The 22,379-nt window shown below is 45.2% G+C and overlaps 1 protein-coding gene across 1 annotated transcript; it reads left to right on the forward strand.

Annotated features, from left to right (window-relative positions):
- The first annotated feature begins 442 nt into the window (after nt 1–442).
- On the forward strand, nt 443–21,476 carry irs4b (insulin receptor substrate 4b). Its single transcript, XM_084344350.1, has 2 exons — nt 443–5,070; nt 15,696–21,476. Exons 1-2 carry the CDS (start codon nt 849–851, stop codon nt 15,698–15,700), a joined length of 4,227 nt encoding a protein of 1,408 aa, XP_084200476.1. The 5' UTR covers nt 443–848; the 3' UTR covers nt 15,701–21,476.
- The last annotated feature ends 903 nt before the right edge of the window (nt 21,477–22,379 follow it).

Raw genomic sequence — 22,379 nt, forward strand, 5'->3', positions numbered from 1 at the left:
CAGTTGTTTTCCACATCACATCAATTAAACAAAGTGCATTCATACCCATAACATACATTTGAGTAAAAAAAAACATATTGCTGGATAATGGTTTATATAAAAAATTTCGTGTATGTGTATAAAATACAATCTACAACTTGACCCAACACTCAAATGTGCTCTCAGAGACATGGGGAAGACTCTGGGTGGCTCTGTGCTCGTCTACAGATCTCAGATCAGCCGGCACCCGCCTCTGAACGGCAGCTGTATATCCCAACAACTGACTCTGGATCAGCCCTAAAAAGTCACCGCCTATTTTTAACTTCAGTAAAACTCCCTGCGACGCGATTGGTCCGAGCTATTGACGCAAGGCACTAATATCCTCCAGCGATTGGTTTGGACTCCTGTCAACAAACGTCACTCAAAATGACGGGCCAATCAGCGGGCGCCCTCGCCTCTTTGTTCCTCCCGTCGGCTCGGTGACGCAGAGGGTCATGTGTTGTTTGTGCTCTGGCCCGTAGAGATGTGTACAGGAGGAGAAGGGAACGGATTGCTAACCGAGCTAGCCGGATCCTCCCGATTACAGAAACACCGCTGAACGTGGTCATGTTGCACACGGTGGGCTTCATCTCGTGAAGAAAGCCCGCGTCGGAGTACGAGCCCCGCTGCTTAACGGCCGAAGGGACTTGTTGTTGTTTTTTTTTGAACGGAATAACGAAGCCGGTCCGCGAGGATTGCAAAATCTGAGCCGTGCGAGTCAACGTTAGCTGGCCTAGCCGGACTCGGGAGCTCGTCTCCCAAAACAAGAATGGGGTCTAGGTCCACTCGGATTAGCTTGCTAGTAAAGTGACCTTTGATTGTGTTCTCTGATGGCAAATTTCACGAATTACCAGGAGGGCAAGGCAGCGATGTTGATGGTGGAGACGCAGCAGAGGGACGTGGGGACGAAATCTGCGGCCGCCACCGCAAACGGAGACGGCTCGGTCGGGGAACCCCCTTCCCCGTTAATTAATATCGGTGGCGGCGGTGGCGGAGGAGGCGGCTCTCGCTTCCATCAACATTTACCGCCCTCCAACCACCTCCACCATCAACACCTCAGCCTCCACCACCCGCCAAAGGATCAACAGCAGCACCATCACTACCAGCTGGCCCCGCAGCAGCAGCAACAGCAGCATCTTTCCGGAGAAAACATCGCAGAGTCCCCGGGCAGGAAAGCCTCCTCCTCGTCTCTCAGCCAGGTACACGCCGCCGAGGACCCCGCCGCTTCCTCCGCCGCCGCTAGCGGCAGCGGCAGCAGCAGCAGCAGCCATGTATACGCGGCCGTGAGCGTCGCTAGCACCTCGGACGTTGTGGATGATATACGCAAATGTGGCTATTTAAGAAAGCAAAAACACGGACACAAGAGGTTTTTCGTGCTCCGGGCGGCCAGCCACCTCGGGCCGAGCCGCCTGGAGTACTACGACAGCGAGAAGAAATTCAGGAACAGCCTGCGCTCCGCTGCCGCGGCCGCCGCCAGCGGCGGAGCGGTCGCCCCTTCTCCCCCGAAAAGGGTTATTTACCTCTACCAGTGCTTCACGGTAAACAAAAGGGCGGATTCCAAAAACAAACACCTCATTGCCCTTTATACTAAGGACGAGTACTTTGCCATTGTGGCGGAGAACGAGCAGGAGCAGGAGGACTGGTACGTGGCTGTCAGTGAGCTGATGAGTGAGGGCAAAAAAGGGCACTTGGATTCAGATGATTTGGATGATGGGTACGGTACAGTCACCCCCGGTACTGTGTTCAAAGAGGTGTGGCAGGTGAATGTGAAACCTAAAGGACTGGGTCAAACTAAAAACCTCACAGGTGTTTACCGGCTTTGCCTCTCAACTAAAACCATTCACCTCGTTAAGTTGAACTCTGAAACTCCCTGTGTCAACCTCCAGTTGATGAATATCAGACGCTGTGGACACTCGGAGAGCTTTTTCTTCATCGAGGTGGGTCGCTCCTCCTCTATCGGGCCGGGAGAGATATGGATGCAGGTGGATGATTCAGTCGTGGCCCAAAACATGCATGAGACCATCTTGGAGACGATGAAAGCCCTGAAGGCTTTTGCAGAGTTTCGGCCCAGGAGTAAGAGCCAGTCGTCAGGCTCCAACCCCATGCCGTTTATCACAACGCGGCGCCACCTGGGCAACCTGCCACCGAGCCAGACGGGACTGCAGCGGCGGTCGAGGACAGAGTCAGTTGTTGGCACGCCGCCGTCAAGTAAGAGCTCTGGGGCGAGTGGTTATCGCTTTAGGACATCCAGTGAGGGCGAGGGGACGATGAACCGGCCGTTCCGCTCTGCCACAGGAAGTCTGGTTCACCTTAACTCTGCACGTGCTCATCATGGCCGCCAGGAAGGCGGTGCCAGCAGCAGTGGAAGTGGCGTAGCCACAGGAAATGCTGGCACGAGCACCGGCAGCGGACGCTACGTCAGAGCCATCCCGGGTTCTTCGTCCACCTACCACGCCCGCTCTGCCTCGCTGCCAGTCTCCCACTTCCCCTCCACCACCAGCCCGGTGAGCGTCTCCTCCAGCAGCGGCCACGGCTCAGTCTCTGACACCCTCACCCGCCCATCGAGCGCCTCGATATGCGGCTCTCCATCTGACGGCGGCTTCAACTCGTCAGATGAGTACGGCTCCAGTCCTGGTGATTTCCGGTACTTCCGGGTGCGGAGTAACACGCCTGACTCCCTCGGCAACACGCCACCAATCAGAGAAGAGAACTGTCTAAACGATTACATGGCCATGGGCTGGAACCGAGAGGTGTTTGGCGCAGGTGGTGGCTCTGGAAACAACAGCGGAGGTGACACGCCACGAGATGAGAGCACGTCGACAACAGAGGATGAGCGCTTGTCGACATCATCTTCATCATCACTGAGGAGGAGGACTCACTCTTTCTCCAGACCAGCTGGTGGTGCAACCGGCGGTTCTGGAGTGGCGGTTTACCAGAAAATGACCCAGACCAACTTCTCATTGGAGGAGGGGTCAGATATTGTGTTGCCATTCGGGAGTGGGCTGCTCCGCGGCGGCCCGTCATCCTCCTCTTCCTCCCTCCGCTCTGACTACAGCTCCTGCTCCGAGCACAGCCAGCAGAGCCGTCCCTCCACGCTCTCCCGGACGGAGGCCGGTGGCGAGCGCCCGCCCCTTTCCTCCTCCTCCTCTGCCAAGGAAGATAGCGGCTACATGCCTATGATGTGTGGCGTGGCCGCGTCACCACGGGACACGCCTCCCGACTACATGCCTATGCAACCCAGCTCTTACTCTCATCCCATCTCCCACTCTCCTCAGTTTCACAGTCCAGCTTTAGGTCCCCGTTCAGCCCACCATCACCCCCAGCTCCAGTCCCAATCCTCCACAGACTCCCACGGCTACATGATGATGCTCCCAGGCGGCAGTGGCAGCTCCCCGTCTCCTGGGCAGGCCTCCCCCAGCCCTCACAGTAGCTCCAGCACGGCAGGTGCCAGTGGGGGTGACAGCATAGCAGAGAGGCCAGAGAATGGAGAATATATGGACATGTCATACAGCAGCAGCGGGGGGCGCAAGCTCTCAAATGAAGGGAGCGGTGGGTATTACACCCCTGGCACACCCGAGAATACCCCAAAATCTTACAGCCCTTATTTCTCCCTCCCTCGCTCCTACAAGGCCCCCACCAGAGAGAGGGATGAGAAGGAGTATGGGGAGTATGTTCCTATGAGTTCTCCTGCCAAGCCAGTATATTCATCAGTTGCCACAGCTTCCATGTCAACCCCAGAGAAGAGGGGTGGAGGAGGAAGTAGCACCTCCACTCCCTCTCACCCACCACCGCCTTATGGAGCTCACCATACGACCGCAGCGATGGCCGACCGGCGCGTGGTGAGGCCCAACCGCCTCCCTTTAGGCCGAAGAAGTTTCCACGGTCCGCTGCGGGTTAGTGAGCCCTCCACAGCGTCTGCAGGCACCTCCACCTCGGTCCCTGCCACTGTCAGCTCATCTGAAGGGCCCTCCAGCCCCGGAGAGTATATTAACATTGAGTTCGGGGATCACTACCCCCACCAACAACAGCCCCCCGCCTACCCTCTCTCTGCCCAAGACGAAGCGCCTTCCCAGGGGTCCAGCGACCACCGTCGCTCCCCTCCCCAGCCCCAAACTCACCAGGACTATATGAGTGTGGAGGTCGGGGGAGACCAGCAGGACAGCGCTGGGTGTCTGGGTAAAAACCAGTCCCCCAGACCCAGCCTTGTTGCTCCCTGGAACCCACCCAGCTATATCCGACCCCTGGCTAGCAATCCTGGGGCGCTGGCCTCCCCTGGAGTCCCTGCCGGAGGTCACTGGCGGTCAATGGGGGACGACTACACGGACATGACCTTTAACCTCAGCAGAGGTGAGAGGACGCAAACGAGCCCCACAGCCATGCTGCAGCATCTCTGTGTGATGGAGGGACACTACGGCCACGCTCCCTCCGCCTCCTCCTCATCCATTTCCCCTCCTCTCCCTCCGTCGAGCCCGGGCAGGGCGCCGACACAGCAGCTGGAACCCAAGGTGGTACGGGCCGACCCGCAAGGCAGGAGGAGACACAGCTCTGAGACGTTCTCCTCCACCTCCTCCTCTAATTCAACTCCCTCTGGAGGAGGACTCGGCTCCTCATCCTCAGCCGCCCACCCCACGCTGGTCAACCCCACGGCCCCCAACGGATCTTACCTAACGGAGGGTCAGGCTTCCAGATGGGCCAGCTCGGCGTCTTTTGACAGCGTGTGGGTGTCCTTGGAGGGTTCAGGGGACTCGCCTGCTCACCACGCTCCAGTAAGATCCCAAGAAATGGGCGCTTCATCCTCCTCCTCCTCCTCGGGGGCTGGAGCAGGTAGAATGTGCAGGAACATGTCTGTGGGCTACCAGAACGGCCTGAACTACATTGCCTTGGAGCTGAGGGAGGACGGGAGTAATATGGGAGCCGTGACGTCGGGAGCCGGTAGCAGCAACGGGAGCTCAGCGGCAGTTGCGGCGGCGGGGACGGTGCCTCTGCTGGAGAACGGAGCCTATGCCAGTATAGACTTCACCAAATCAGATGGAGTCACCACGACAACCAAGGGTGCGTAAATACACACGCCAAATGATGTTTGTCTCCTCTGACGGCTTGTTCGAAGGCTCTTTTCTACTTTCAGAGTCATACTTGGTTGTTAAATCTTACATTCAGGAGTTTACACAGCCACAGCAGCCAGCCTACATAAAGAAAAACACAGTTTCCTGCTTTGTGAGAATGAGCTTTCATGTGTGAGTAAAAAGAGAGCAAGTGTTGAGGATATTTTTTCCTCGCCGAAATCCAAAATAACCCTAAGTGCCGTATGCTATTATTAGTCGCATTATATCAATTTGCAGCTCCTCTAGTGAGTCTATTTTGGATCAAGTCTGTGTGATCTTGACAAGGCTGCGTTCAGGCGCTTTGAGCAGCCAGACGTTGTCTTTGAAGGCATCTGTCCAGGGAACTGAAGTCTAGGCTGTAACAGGAAGTGGCACCAATATGCGGTTCATCTTGAGGTCTGCGTGTGTGTTGTGTGCAAGCAGACGGGTAGACAATTAGCTCGCTGAATGAACCGAGGTTTATCTGAGGTCAAGTGCGGACTGAATCACCCAAAAAAGGCACTGACTTCCTGTCTTTGTAGCCGGTGGTGTCTCTCTCTGTGCCTGTCTGTGCACGTGCCGCTGTTTTCTTTGTGTCAGCATGTGTGCGCCGAGTGTACCAACGTGTGGGTGTTTGTGTGTTCGCAGCCTTTTGTCTGCCGTTCGGCTGTCACTTGAGACACTTTTCTACATCTTTGAAAAAATATATTCGTGTGTACAAAACACGGCTGAGTGCAGTGCCAGCAGGAACAGTTAGTATGATGGCAAAACACATTAAGGTGCAGTAAGCTGGCAGTGGTTTACAGAGATTGTTCTGGTGCTGGAAGTCCTTAAACACTTTATTTTTTATGAGGTGTTTTCAAGGTTGTATTTTGGATAAAGTACTTGAAACTGTAACTACATTACTTCCATGATAAGCTGTCTTGTAATGGCTCAGTCGGGTTTTAGGATGCCAAGTCTGCTTACAGATAGGGACACTTTAAAAACGTGAAACTTTCTTGTGTTTTCCTGATTATCCACCCTTCTGTAGAAGGCTGTAGTGAAACATATATTTTGGTTGTTTAGAGCACAAATCATCTGATTTGATATAATGAGGTTAAATAATCATTTTAAGTTTGAATGTTTATAAATTAGGGATTTACCAATATGTTTTTTTCAGGGCAGATGCGGATTATTGGCACTAATCAGCCCCAAAAAGTAAAAGTAGTGTATTTTAATTAATTTAACAAAAAACACAATATCGTCCCTGATAATCGTCCCAGTGACTGCTGCAGTTGTCCTCTGATGTACCAGAAATTTGGGAGATGACTCCATGAATACTATTGTAAGTTGTCTTATTGATTGGACTGATAATGGACGTCACATCGGACAGGTTTAGCCTCCACGTCGCCCATTCGTTCCTAATAATGGACACCTCATTGGGCATCATCGCTTACTCAGAATATATCTCATAATAGTATGTTGTTCCTGTAGTAGTACAGTCGGTGTGCGTGATGTTGTTACACGGAGACGCTCTGACACAGCACAGCACTCGGTTACTTAATGTTGAGTCCAGACGTGGATGTGTGCGTCAGCGCTGATGTTCGGTCTACAGTCGGGTCGCAGACGTGCTCGGGGGACGAAATGAGTCGGTCTTTCGCTTCCTCTTTGATCGTCTCCTCTTCTCTTTCACCCACTCGTCCTCTCTTATATTCTCTCCTCCCCGCTTTTCCCCCTCGCTTCCTCCCCGAATCACCGTTTTACTGTGTCGCTTGGTGTGTGTGTGCATGAGCATGAGTCAGGATTCTCTGCGAGCGCCGACTGACTCATTTGTTTATCGTGTTGCCGAGCGGAGATGAAAGAGCGTGTGTGTGTGTGTGTGTGTGTGTGTGTGTGGTAAATCTGTGCTCGCTCACACAGGAGATCAACTGGCACTCAAAGCGCTCAAGCACATCCCATTGTGTGTGTTTGTGTTTGTCCGTCTGTCTGTCTGTGTGTACTTTTGTTTTCAGTCGCTGCCAGCAGGTTCATTAAGTGTGTGTGTGTCGATGCAATGTTCAAGGCAACGTTCAGAAATGTTAATCCGTGCCCACACACACACTCTCGCAGAGCATGATCGGTCTTCGTGTGTGTGTGTGTGTCGGTGTGTTTACAGTTCATGCGTCTAGGTAGGTGTGTGCGTGCGCGTGTGTGTTTGTACGTGCTGAGTCATGGCAGGCAGGCCTTTTGATGTGGCGCCGTAATTGCGGCGGCAGCGTGTCAAGGCACACAACGGGCCTGAGAGGAAACGCATCATCATCACTCAGGAATGCACTTCCTCTCAGCTGCGGTGTTGAACTGATACAGGCACACCTGGATCCTTGACCCAGAGGAGAGGAGGGGGGAGGGAGAGAGAGGTTCGGTCCAGCTGTCAAGGAGGTTCTGTGTGAACTTATGAGACGCTGCTATAAATATTGAATGCAACATGGATCCAGTGTGTTTACATCAGCTGTGGTTAAGGGATAGACGGGACTTCCTGAGACTGGGGGTAGAAAAGATAATGTAAGCAATAATGGACTTCTGCTTTGAAGAAACAAAATCAGATAAATCAGGGTTGACACTAAGGATTAGACGTTGGAAACAACAGTTGGGATTGTTTTATAAATCACTTTGTACGTGGTTTGTAGTCCGGGTGGTGCAGGGATGCCTCAGGAGTGAGTCCTAAAAACCTGGATATAAGTTGGCATTTTTCGACATCTGGTTCCCTCGTCTCAAAATCAATGGCTTGTTTTTTATTGATGGGTTTATGGTCAGATGCCTGAAGTAAAGTCTGTGGTTAACACAAGTTTAAGAGACTTAACTATGACATAATATACATCCGTTAATACCCCACGTCTGAGTTATAAATCATTAACATTTCTCTAGAAAAGGGCGGTTGCTAGCCACAGACTCATCCATAGAAACTCAAGTGTTTCCATTAGATTAATCATGGCATTATAGTTTACAGAAATAACAATATTCTGTTTTATTTTAACAGGCTGACTTTAATTGCAAATTCCTCTAACTCATACTTAACAACTTGTAGATTGATCAGTTTATATAAAATGTGTGTAGTTTAGTGTAGAAAGAGGCTTACTGTCTACGTTTTTGTTAGTTTATAGCCTAACGTTAGCTTTTTACTTCTGCCGATTGCACTGACCAGTGTGTTTCAGGTGGATGTGAGTGTTTTGTTTGTAGAGACTCTGGCAGTGTTGATGTGCATCGTGTCTCTACTCTCTGCTGCTGCCGGCCTTTTTCTTATCATAAAGACGACTAGACAGTGACTCAGAGGGTGATGTCTGCTTTGTGTTTATTCCCGTCAACACATGGCAACTTGTGTCGGTTGCCAGAGCACTCTCTCAAACTTTCATCACTCTCGCAGACTTGTTTTGTTTTTCGGGACGATGAAAGAGATTTCATGTGTAACGAACACTTCCCGTAAAAAGTTTCTCATACGTGTCCAAACTGAGGATACAGCACCTTTTGGTTTTTTTTGTCTGACATCGTTATTGCAACATGAGGCTATCTTAGATTTTGGATATTATTACACGGTGACGTGTCATAAGTGTTGCCTTTTCCTGGTTTTAAAGGAACTTGCCACATTTTTCTACTTGTTCTAGTACTCGTCTTTACCCATTTGATCATTATATCCACATTACTGATGATTATATACCAAAAATGTCACTGTGAAGGTACCAAACATCATCTCTATGATTTTGTCACCCTGTCCCAGCATTTATGAAGTGCCTTTAAGGAGATTTCAAAATCCAAAATATATGTTGTGTATCGCCAAACAGCCTAAAAATACTGCCGTATTATTTTAACGCCATGTCTTCCAGCTGTAGTCTCACCACTGTAGCGCTCTAGTGATGTGTGACATCTTTTCTAAGCTTGAAAATGCATCATAAATAAATTAAAGATAGCGTGCAGTAATTGAACACGAAACCAGTGATGCTCCTGGTTAGAGACGAAAAAGATTAGTTAGCAGACACAAAATGAATGGTCATCAGTCTTAATAACTGATTAATTGTTGTAATTTTTACATTAAGTTGCTTGTCTGGTTTGAGCTTCTGAAATGTGAAGATCTGATGCTTTTCTCTGCTTCAAATCAGTGTGAAATTAATATTTCAGGAGGGTTTATTGTATTTAAGTAAGGAAAAATACGCAGTTTTAAGTCTAAATTTGATCTATTGACATTTTAAAGACCAAAAGATGATTAAGTAGCACTGCAACTAATGATTATCTTCATTATCGACTATTTTTAAGGTTAATAGATTAATTGTTTAGTGTATAAAATGTCAGAAAATGTTGTTCTTGTTTCATTTGTCCAACCTACAGTCCAAAAACCAAAGACTCTTCATTTACTGTCATAAATGACAAAGAAAAGCAGCAAATTATCACATTAAAGAAGCTGTAACCAGCAAATGTTTGACTTGTTTTGCTTGAAACAGGACTTAAACTATTAATCGATTATCAGAATGTTGCTGGTTCATTGTCTTTGGGTCGACTTATCAGTATCAGTATCATATCACGGTGAATATCCCCAATTTAAAGTGCTTTAAAGGTTGTAAATGCGTGATTAATGCTTCTTTAATGTTTGAGAGGGTAAAGACAGGAGGATTATGGGAGCGAGGCCACCCTCAGGCTCTCGTGGTCAGGTGGATATAAGAAAGCGGAGGGTTAACGTGGGGTCAGCAGAGGAAGTTGCACAGTTTAACGGTTCAGACAGGAGTTTCTTAAACGTTAGTGACAGCGGTGGGAACCTGCCCTTTTCCCCCTCTGCCTCCCCCCGTGTCCCGGCCGAGTGGATATGTGGTAAAAGGTTAGGCAGAGTGTGAGGCGTGGGGGGGGTGAAGATGTGGGAGAAGATGGTACGAGGCTGCCCTTTCCTCTCTCGTTCCCACCTCCGCGGCCAGGCCCGTCTATATTTACAGGTCTATTTCCAGACTGACATGAATTTATGGGGCCGGTCCGAGGCATGCTCGTAACAGGACCCCCCTTTTTGCTCTGTGTGTGTGTGTGTTGCATGTAGAGCTCCCTCTCTTAAATAGACACGTATATATTCCCACAGATGTTAGAATTATTAACCATCATGCATGCACACAAAGCAATTTTGATGTGAAGCGGCCATTCGGACTGTCACAGCCGAGTATTTGCGGCTCTCTAAAAGCCCCCCGGACGCTGAGCTTTTTTCCTGCGACGTGTCCGTTAGGCGAATAAATAATCTTAAAATAACCGATGAGCACCTTAATTCAAAGCACTGACATGCTAGATGTCCTGTTAGCATGGGTGGGCCGCACTGAGAAGCATGGGAATCTATAAACCGGGCAGTGTTGGTGTCCGTTGAGCTAAACAGGGAATTGATCCCCTAACCCTGGACGTGTTGGCGCCAGCAGGGTTCCCATTGGTCAATGACTTCCTGGAGTGTTACAGAATTTAAGGAGGCGTTTCCCAGAGGGTTAGATTTCAGTTTGGAGACGCTCCGTGTGGTCGGTTTTCTGCTTTTTCGAGGAAGTTTGAGATATTTGGGAACATAGAAAATTAATCTGCAGCTTTTCTGATCATTTTCGTACTTTTCCAAGCAAAAATATCTCTTTCATTTCTCGTTCCAGCTTCTAAATTCTGTGGCTTTTGCCTATTTTCTTTATCTCATTTGATAGCAAACTTTAAATGTTTGGGATTTAGATTAAATTAAATTATTAAATCATTTGAAGGTGTCACATTAGGCTTCAGTAAATTATGAATGTAAAAAAATGTGTTTTGTCAGTATTTGCTGACATTTTCCAGACTATTAAATCGTTAATCAACAGTCCCACTGTGCAGGAACATATTGGAGAGTACAGGGTCTTAAGATTGAAGATTGCATCTAAATCGTTCAAAAAATACAAGTTAAAGAAAAATATACATGTATGTTTATTGTATATAATTGGTCAATCATTTATCAGCCGGGCCAGATATTAAATCGGATAATCAGAATTTTCTTTTATTATTGGAATATGTGTTTTTTTTCTTATACAATAGCTGATAAACTAATAAAACTTGCTTATAAATCAATGATGCAGCATGCAATCCGCAGAGTAACTAGTAACTTATCAAATAAATGTAGTGAAGTCTAAAGTAGCAGAAAATGGAAATACTCAAGTAAAAGCACCTCAAAAGTGTAGTATTTGAATAAATGTACCTTTGTTACATCAGTTATCCGTAAGTCACTTTCTTTATTTCTAGTTCTGCATCTAAACTGTGAGGCTTTTGCAGATCTTCTTGATTTCATGTGGTAGTAAAGTTATTGTTGTTGTGTTTGTCAGACAGAATAAGTCATCTGAAGAAAGAAAAGTGAAACGTGTTATTCGATTAATGAAGATAAAATAATTAAAAACAATTGCTTTTTAAAAATCTGGTGTTTTAATCCACACAATTACTCATGCAAACCAAAAATCTTCTTAATATTTGAAATGAAGCGATCCTGTCATTATTTCCATCTTACAAACACCGTTTAAAAACTGATACTGAAGCAGAGAAGTGAGTTTTTCAAGTCGTGCGAATGAAATGAAGTCACTGAGCTCAGTTGTGCGCCTCACATCCTTCAGTGCTTACTCAAGGGGAAATGTTGTGTCTCATCAGTAATGAATGGACCTAAACACTGTCAGCAGTGTGGTCTGACCGCTGCACCAGTTTTTGGTTCCTCTCGAGTGTCGATTTCACTGGTGGTCCTGAACGTTACTCAATCACTGAGGCTCCTGTTGCTCTCAGACACGCAGCAACTCTCATTTCTTCACTATGTCTTCACTTCCTTCATGTTTCTCTCTTTCTTCTTCTTTTTTTTGTCTCTCTCAGGCAGAAAACAGCAACTTTTTTACCACCTTTTACCTTTTTTGACTGCAGCTTCTGGAGACCTTTTGATCCGCAGTTTGAACAAACTAAAATAAATCTTAAAATATTTGCGTTGACCTTTTTTTTCTGCTCCACTGACTACTTGTAAGACGTTTAGATAACACCATAGACCTCATATTTTTAAAGCTGTTTACAAACGTTGAGTCAGATCTGGGAGCTGTTTCGAACCGCCCGATCAAATTTTTCGTTCCTCGATCTGCCCTCATAAGGCCGCCGCCGCCCCAGCTGTCACGCCAGCCCGTGTCAGGTCAACACGTTACGCTCGCTGTTCACTCCCATGATGCCTTTCATCTGTTGTCCCAGCTGGGTGAATGGGGTTTAGGGACATAGAGAGAGAGAGAGAGAGAGAGAGGAAGAGGGAGAGAGGGATGGGCGGCGGGTCGGTGAGGGCACAGAGAGAGAGGGAGAGGGAGACGGTCACGGCTCTGAACACCTGCCTGTGTTGCAACGACACAACAAGCTGTTAGCTAATGCAGGTGTTTGGCGGACTTTGTTTTTATAACCCGATTTTGTGGAGTGTGTGTGTGTGTGTGTGTTTATTGAGGTCAGCTTAGGTCAGTCCGGCTCGTGTCCTCACAGCATTGTTTTGATCTGCGACCTCAGACGACTCTCTCTCTCTTTTTCTCTCTCTTTTTTTTCCCCCCACTCTCTGTTTATCTCCGTCTGTCGGGATGTGTTTTCATCCACCTCTTTTAATGCAACATATTCAATGTATGTGCTGGTTTTCATCCACTCTGGTGCTTCAAAATAAAAGCTTCTTAGTGATCCACCACTTGAAAGATTTAATACGAACTCGGCTGGTTAAATTACAGTGATGGAAAACAATATACGCCTCAAGTACGACTAAATTATTGTACATAATAGTCGTGTTGGGGTAGTCAGTGTGACCGTTGTTCAGGCATACACTGATTACATAACTTGTCCTGCATCCCGACCAAAAAGATCAATACTTGAGTCACAAACAGAAGGGGTCAGCGCGTTTGTCTGGCAGAATTTCTGATTTAACCCCAATATTACCAGGGAAGCTGATAACGTTGACGAGGGTAAAGGAGTTGGTTACTTTACTGAGAAGTTGGAGGTGCAGCTCCTCCTCTTCATTATAAAACAGCTCCTTGACATATTAAGAACTGATCAACGACGGCAGGAAGTGCTAAACTCACTGAACACGTAGCATTTCCTGTGATTAGCCTAGTTTGTAAGAGAACTTGCTAGTTCTCTTTGTAAGAGAACTAGCAAAAAATCAAGTATTAAAGTAAAGTAGCTAAAAAATGTACTTGTAATCATGTTTTTGTTCCACTTATTGAGTATGTTTTGACTCTTCAGTCAGATTTATTTAGCTTTATTCCAACTTATTATAGTAAAGAATTTAATAAATGTTACTATATTTCATTGCCATCATGTTTACCTCTCGTTTTTCACTATATTATCTACACTTTTTGTTTTGTCTCACTCTCAACTTGTCAGCCAGCTGTGAAACACCTGGATCTTCACTAGCCTAGGTACAAAAGGTCGTACACACATAAAGTTTGATTGATTGATTGAATGGTGAGAACCGTAAAAAATCAAAAAGTGGAGGCTGATGTTGTCGAAGGAGCTCAGCACACTTCCACCTGTTTTCTCTCAGGCTTCGACGTGTTTCCTCGAGTAAATATTGAATTTTGTTTTTCGGTCTGAGTTTTATTTTGGCGGAGAACTTTGTGTCTTTATACAAGAAGCAGGAGGTGTTGCTCCGTCTCTTCCCTCATGTTGTTTTGGGTTGCCAGGTCTGTTTGTGTGCTCGGCGTCTTCTCTCGGTTTCTGGAGTGTTTATAGTAGATGTACACACTTTTGTCTCTGGCTGTAATTTGGGTTGCGTTCAGGCTGTTGCTCCTCTCCTCTGCGTGCTTTCGATCTGTCCGTCCGTTCATCCATCCCTCCATCCCCGTGGCTAACAAACAGAGGAGCAGCATTCCAGCAGTGCCCCCTGTCAAAGCATCTGTATTGTGGCGTGCTGCTCACATTGTTGTGTCAGACAAAGCCTCGCTCTCAGTGGAATAACCCAGCTGGACGGCGGCCATCGCCAGGGTCATTTGGGGCCGCCGGGCCGCACCAAAACAGCCGACCTGACAGCCCCGGCTCCGGCCACGTTAGCAGGCCAGGAAACAAACTTTTATATGTGTGTTTGTGTGTCTGCTGGCAGCTGAGCTGGATCCAAAGTCCACCAGCCACGCTCACTTATTTACCAGACAAACACATTTTTTTATGATACAGCAAGAAGTTTGAGCTGAACTCACCTCAGGAAGCCAAAATACTCTGGAATCTGTGGATTGTTCCCCTCATCACTCCCTGTTTTTATATCACCGCTGTGGTAAATAAGCTAATAAACTGTTTATCACAGTAGACGGATTCCTTTAACAGCGTCGTCATTAGTTCCTTCTTGAAAATGTCAACAGATTTCCCCTGAAATCCCCCCCAAATCAGGGAGAAGATAAGTGTTGTACTCCTCTGCAGAGGACCAGGCAGATTCCAGTCAGAATTAGTCAGCAGCACTTGGCTTCAAAATGTCCAAAAACAACTAATATTGCGAGTCCAAACCACAGTCAGTGAACTGAACCAGCCACATTCCACGTTCTTTCTGTGTGGGTTTTTTTTTCCATCAGCCACAGAAGCTGTCACTGTATTTTTTTTGTCTATGAAATATGAGAAAACAGTGGAGCTGACTTCTTAAAATCCCTTTTTCTAATCTGACCTGACGTGCCCGAACCCAACATACTTTATTATCACGTAACATTAAAAAAAACAGTTTCAGCTATTGAATGTTTAACATTTTTGCTTGAAGGATTTCTGTTTTATGAATTCAACGGTCAAAATAGTTGTCAATAAGTTTTTCTGTCAGAACTTTGTGTACGTGGAGGGAAAAACTGACCTCTTAAACTTATATATAAACATAAATACAGTATTTATCCAGACAGATGCAGTTAATCAGCAGTCAAATATTACTAACTAGGGGTGTCGATTTGCCCTTGTTCGACTGTCACATCTGGATTTCTAAAGATCAACAGATCAGTGGTTTTACGCTCCGACGACTGTCAATCACATTTTTAAATTCTACTACAACAGCTTGACTTAAACCTGGTGGCAGGTTAGGGGTCGACAAGTTCAAGTAATATTCACCAAAGTAAAGATTACAGAGTTCAACAAACTTCAGTGATTCAACAATACAACCTATACTCACTCAGAAATCCATGACTGGAACTGAAAGCTCGTTTCAGATTTTGATTTGGGATCCCGATCGTGACACCCCTATTATCGACTGATATTGGTTTAACCCAAATATTTCAACCTCTCTTTTCACATGTAGGTTAGTCTAAAATGACCGTCATCATATCATCGATCAGATTTGTATTACAGTCGTGTGTTTGTTGTTCATGTGACAAAGCGGTGATCTTTTTTTATAATGTGTTCCTGCACAGCTACGCATTTTCTAATATTTTGGCCTTGGTTTTGTTGTATTTGTTCTTTAGATGTCGTCATTTTACAGTATGTTTTTAAGTTTTATTTAAGGATAAGTTCACCTTGGTCCCACTTCGTGGCTCCGTACAGCTCGTCCGGCATAATCCAAGTTTCCGGAAGCCCAGAGATGTAAACTTGATGTGCTGATGTGATTGTGTGTTTTAAGATGTCTCGCATACTTAAGATTTCTGTTTTCTCTCTGATTTTCTCCCTCAGACTGAGCAACGTGACGACAGAGTTTCCCCACCCTCTTCCTCCTCCTCGTCCTCCTCCTCCTCATCTCTCTGCTCGGGGCACTTGACTCTGCCTGTGACCTTTGGCCTCCCCCACCCGCCGGTGACCTCTGACCTCTTACACCCAGACTGAGAAGAAGCCGCTCCCTTCTGGATGCAGAAAACAACAACAACATCACAACAGATGACAAAAAAACGCTTGCAGTTTTTTTTTTTATTTCTAAATGTATTTCATCTTTTATTTTTTGTGTTTTATATGCATATCTTGTCCTGTTTTTTGTTTTAATCATTTCCCCCTCTCACAATCGATGCTGCCAGTGTGCGCTGCTTTTTGTTTTTACCCCTCATGTTTGATGGGGGCATCAACAGAACCCTAGATGGTCTTATTATTATTATCCGATGGTTCTGCTTCTCCATACGGTATTAAAAAAGGGAGGCTGGAATATAAGAAAAGGCATTATGGTACAGACTTGGACACTTTTATGTTGAACTTAAAAATATTAATTTTATCTTTTATTCTAATTTTTTTACCCCATGTATAATCCATCCTCAATACGGTACCGTACAGAACAGAAACGGAAAATGTTTATATTTTTGAACGAGTTACCCCCTTAAATGGTACGATCCATTTCACAGTCGACAAGTGGCATTGCACGAGCACCGTGATTGTTCCCATACTTTTTAAATATGGTACTGCGCCAGTATGGGTTTAAACCTTGAAGCATTACTCTCCTCATATTCTGTAGCACATATTATTTATTTGTCGCGATTGGTACAAGTAGTCCGGTACATTTCTGTGTTTGAGGTGGTACGCAGCAGGGCGGAGAAAACGACGCCGGCCACCAATCGAATGCTGGAAAGATTTATTTGTTTGAAGACTGTCTCCACTGCAAGCCGCTGCTGCGTCAAACTGAACAGTTTAAAGGGATAGTTCAACAAAGCTATCTGGCTTTCTTGCCAAGAGCTAATGTTGATCCAATAGATACGACACCACAACCGGCTGGCGTAACATAGCACAAAGACTGGAAGCGATGAGAAACAGCTAGCCTCACTCTGTCCAGAGTTTACCTACCAACAAGACGTATAAATGTTGTTGTGGGGCTTTTTTCTAAAAGTTAAAGAAACCAGATAAAACACGCTAATTAGAGAGCTTTAAAGTTGCTTATAGGTAGATTTTGGATGTCAGAGAAGACCAAGGGTCGTCAAAATAAAACCCCAGGTTTTTTTGAGGTGGATTTTGTAACCTTCCGACAGAGCCAGGCTAGCTATTTCCCTCTGTTTCAAGTCTTAATGCTAAGCTAAGCTAACCCGGCTGCTGGCTGTAGCTGCATAACAAACCTAAAGAGCCTCGTATCAGAGCGGTATTGAAAGTCTCAGCAAAAGAAGCATTTTCTCCCCAAATGGTGGAGCTATCCCTTTTAAATAAAAACATCAGTAATTAATGAAAGTAGCTTGCAGATGTTTTGAACTCAGCTGCTATGGCCGACCAACGGTTCAAGTCATTTTCCCGCCCTTCTGCTCGGTTGTGTTATCCAGTTGTTTCACCCGAGGAAACAAAAGCGCAGGTGCTTTAGGTTGTTTTGTTTCTCTTGTCCACATTTTCAGTTTTTACCTCAGACAGGAAATAATTCATCAACTGTTCTTTTAGCACGTCGACATTAAAGGTCTAACTTTTTCTATCAGTGGCTCAAACATTTCCAAAGAGGTTTACATTTGCTACCAGCTGGTAAAGGTGCAGTACGTAAGAAAATGTTACTAAAGTTCTTAAAAGACGATGTAACGGGAGTACAGTAGAGTTTTGACGCTACGTTAAAGACGTCTGTGTTTTCTGTGTTACAGAGAGTAGAGCCCGAAAACTAACTAACTGAGATACTGGTCAGGCTCTAACAGAGCTTTCTACAGATGTTAGCGTGCTAACAGCTAGCTTCTGGCCGTCCTGTCTCGCAATACCACTTTAGACTTTAAGAGGCAGTAGACTGATAGTATAGCTCAGCTTCTGCAGGTTAGTTAGCAACAGTAACGCCGATGTTACGCTGCCCCCTGTTGGCCTGGAGTATAAACGCGACACGTTGGCCAATTCTTACATATTGCACCTTTTTTAATGTTTGCGTGACGTGAAACCATCAGTCCAACTGTTGACTAACCATTTATAACTACACACACACACACAATGCTGTGAACGGTGAAAGCACAAAGTACAGATGCTGACACTTGGATGCAAACACGTGAAATCTCCTGCAAATGAACCGTATACTGTTCGGCAGTGGCATGTTTCCACATACGCACACACGCACATACCTGTAGGTCATGAAGACGCGTGTCACCGTCATGTGACGCACACACACAGTCGTCATGAAGCCCTATTTAGGCGAGGGTAACTCCTGCGTGCCCCCCAATTGGGCTCATTGTCAGCGTGTCTCGGTGGCGTCCAGGATTTTCTCACACACACACGCACGCACATGCATGCCGGGGTGTTCGTCATTGGCGCAGAGTGACGTAAAGAGGTTTCCAGTAACCTGAGCTGCAGCCCCAGGTGCAGCGCGCTGGTCATACTTGCCCTGTTACAACCTCACACGCATTCACATGTATGCACACACACGTTAGGACACGCAGCAAACACCCACATCAATCACAGTCTCAGCCGGCCTCTCTGTCTCACACACACACACACACACACACACACACACACGCTTTAACAGACTGATACGCCCATATTTAGCATTTCTACTCGCGCTACTCTCCCATGACTGGAGCCCACACGGCTGTTTTCATAGAGAGGAAAGTGCTGAAACACAAAGACTGACAGCTAACGTAGGCCACCGAATTGTTCAGTGTTTGCCCTCTTTAAGAGTTTCCTCTGTTGTGTTTCCATCAGCCCACTCGTTTTAATTTGTTTGGACGTATGAAGGCCTGTCACTCTCGCTGCGCTTTTGTGTGGGACGCATCATTGTCACGCTTTTTAAGGGCCCCCGCACAGCAGGGATGCTGAGGTGTCTTTAAATAGTTTGTTCGTGTCTGGTTTAGATGGTTTCTTTGCAGCAATGTTCAACGTTTAAATAGTCTCAAAATGGCCGCCTACGTGATGCAGTGAACTTTACACATCTGATACTCCCATGCAAACTTGGAAGACTGGCAATAAAGTCATAAATATCTCGGCTAGATGACTGCGTGGTGCCACATGCTAGGATCGTTCACATTTTAGCATTATGTACAAGTACAGTTTGATAACTTGAAAACGACTTTAAATCCTAAATAATGTTTGCATAGTCATTATTTGTCGATTTAAAGCAACAAAAGTGAACTTTTAGTCGACATTTGTTGACTTGCAGTCGGTGGATCAGGTCCATTGCCAACCATTGACCCAACAAAGAGCTGTCGTTCTCCTAAAAGTTACATTTTGCTGCTTTAGATTTGATACAAATAAGCAAAAAAAAGCAGTTTCTGCTAATTTCATTTGAGACCCTGAAGTCCAGAATGATACTCTGTCTTGATATCTCGTTCTACATCTTGTTTGCACAACACATTATTTTGTGCGCACAAGATAAGAAAGTAAACAAGCTTTGGTCTCGTTGAAAGTGATTTTTCACTCCCGAAACTCAATTTTATTGTCTATTTTGCAGATTTGCTAAACGAACATGGTGTTATTGGTTGTTGTAACGCTTCTATCGTAGCATGTGCACCAAATAAAGCTGTCTAGGAGACGATTTTAGTGCCACGTCTCAGTGTGACGCATTTCGTAGCTTTTTTATGTTTAATCAAATAATCAGTGATTAAAACTGTGCCACAAAAAAGTAAGTCACAACTTCCAAACTGTCAAAAACCAAAAGATAATCAATTTACAATCATATAAAAGCATGAAAACTGCTTTTTTTCCGCAACTTTTGCGTTATTATTGGCTCGAATGTTTAATCGAACTTTGCTTTAATTAGCAGATATGTGGAGTTTTACTGCATCGAGGTAATTCAGAGTGCGTCTTCATGAATTAATCAGAGGTACTTCATCATTATCAAGACTCAAAATTGTCCTATCCAAGTCCAAAATATCTCAATATCCTCACAATTTCCCTCCCTAATGCCAAAAACGACACGTATACGCATCACGTTAGGAGGATAAGAGCTACGTGGAGGTTGACGCTCGTCAGAGTCGGTACAGAAATCCTCCTCTTACCTCCTGATGGTCGAGATAATGAAGCTAACGTCTCCCCGTCAGCAGATCCATGTTTTAATGGTCTGACCTAAACAAATGCTGTTTTAAGATTTTAAAGCCTGTGACGTGTCTTATATGTACATTCTGAACAATTTGAGGTATTTTTCATTTGTCCCCGTTTGAACGAACAAAGAATTGAATATAAGAATATTTTGGCTGCGACGGACGAGAACATGTTTTTGTTTCTTTGTGTACTCTGCTACAGCGACGTGTTTGCTTTTGAGTTTAATGCTACGGCAAAACAAAAAAAAATAAAGTGTAGAGCCTAGATTCTGGAGGGGAGGGGATTGTTTTTGTTTGTTTTTGGAAGAATTCCCCTTTAATTTATTTGAAGCATTGTTTCAAAGAAAAGGATCTGTGTGTCGTTTCATGTCTGATTGCCTTCATGTTTGAATTTGTTTAATCCCTTTTTGTCACGACTGAATTAATTTACACAGAATCTGTGTTTATTCTGGCAACAATTCAACCTCAAAGCTCCTCGATGTTACTGATTACGATGTTGAAAATCAGCTGTTATGGATTTTTTCTTGTTCGGGGGTGGAGAACTGAGAAAGAAATGAGACCTTACGTAATATATATATATATTATATAAATATATATAATCCTCGCAGAGAAGACTTAGGGTACTGCATCATTATGCAAAACTTTTTGTTTCCTTTTTTTTTTTCCTCTAATCTTTTTTGGTTTATTTTGTATTCTAGTTTACACAGAGGGAAAATAATCATCTTATTTTTTTGGTTGTTTTGTTGTTATCGGGGCGACCTTGTTTCTCTGACAAAACGAAAGCGATACAAGGGGTAGTATTTTTTTTAAGAGTACATAGGCATTTTGCAGTTATTTGTATAAAGAAATGGGTTACAACCTCTGCCTAATGTTTATTTTTTTGTAACTATATTACAGTTTATTTGCTGCTGTGTAGTACAGTTAACAAGTTGGGGAAAAATGCTGTCGATGGCGACGATGAAGATGACGTTCATCGCTACCTGCTATCAGGCCGCGGGGTCCGTTTTTCTTTCTCCCGAATCCTTTCGGAGGAGGAGGTTTGGGGGGTGACGGGGGTGGAGGAGGAGAAAAAAAGCAAATCCCCACTCTCTGCCCTGCTACCTGTGTTCTTAGTTTCCAAGTTGAATGCTGTTGTTTATTAGCTTTACAGGAAAGAGAAAGAGTTGGAAGAAAAAAAAATACTGTGGAGGTGTGTATCCTTCGTATGTGCATTATTTTTCAGCGACGTACGTCCTATATACGAAAAAGAAAGAAAAAAAGAGTTTAAAAAAAAAAAACCTGTGGTTGGAAAATGGAAAAATCCTCCTTCTGTAAATACGGAAAACTCAAGTTGTCGCTTTTTTCATGTTATGATCGGCGCCTCGGCAGGTGCCCCCCCTTTTTGTTTTGTTTTACTTCCTTCTCTCTTTCTTTCTCTTTTTTTTTTTTTCCTCGTGGAGGGAAAGGGGGGTAGGAGGGGTACTCAGAGGCGATTTGAGCATCGGCATAGTGTTTATATTTATCAAAACTTTTTTGCTTTCGATAGAGCTATTGCAATAAAAATGTGTTCATGTAACCGCTGTGGTCTCGGCTGTCTTTTCTTTTCTTTGTGTGTCTCCACAACTCTTCAACAAGACGTCCAATCAGCTGAGCCCGAGAGCTCTGATGTCACCACGAGACAAAAACTCTGGTGTACACGCACCAGAAATGTTAATCTTTGCGAGGCTGCTGCTGTTTGCTGAACACACTCGGACGCCTGTGACCGACTTCTCAGGCGAGTGTGTTCTGACACAGCGACTGTTTGAGATGTTTCCACAAAGACGCGCTTTGATCGAAAGCGAAAAACAGGTTGTTTACCTCAGCGGCTGGAAAAAGATTCCTCCTATCATCTGAAAACATGTTTTTTATATAATGTTGTAAGTCAGACTGAAGAAACGTGTGAGTCTTCTGCAGGTTAGGAAATGTTCCTGATAACTGAGTGATAAAATCCTTACAACACAACACTGATTATCTGCAGTGACGTCAGTAAACATGTTCGAAAATTTGCTTTAGGTATTTGTCCGCATGATAAACCCTCATGTCTTTAATAACTGGTGAAGCCAGAGTTTCCCTCTTGTGCCTCTTTCAGGCCATTTTGTGCCCCAGAGACTCATCACTCACCGGAAACAAATGTGTTGTATGGATAAAAATTGGAGAGACACCTGGCCAGGAACATAAACTTTGCTCTGATTGTGGATGAGCAGATAAAATGCCATGTTGTTAATTAAAACAAAAGGTTTTTATCCTGCATACGGCAGCAAATGCTCCTCGGATGCTCCCATTTCCCACGTTGGGAAGTTCATGAGCTTTTAAATCATGATGTGATGACAAATGCAGGTTGCAAAGACGATATCTTTTCTAAATAATGTATTTCATTCTACATGGAGAGCAGGCAGCGTTGATTAAAGTAGCCCAAAGTCAGATTTTTGTAAAATTAAAG

This window comes from Pagrus pagrus (genome assembly GCF_965226575.1).
Source record: "Pagrus pagrus genome assembly, chromosome: 22".
In the NCBI taxonomy this organism is placed as follows: Eukaryota; Metazoa; Chordata; class Actinopteri; order Spariformes; family Sparidae; genus Pagrus; species Pagrus pagrus.

Bases quoted from the DNA above. Each gene is read 5' to 3' on its own strand.
- irs4b (XM_084344350.1), top strand. From the start codon at position 849: ATGGCAAATTTCACGAATTACCAGGAGGGCAAGGCAGCGATGTTGATG.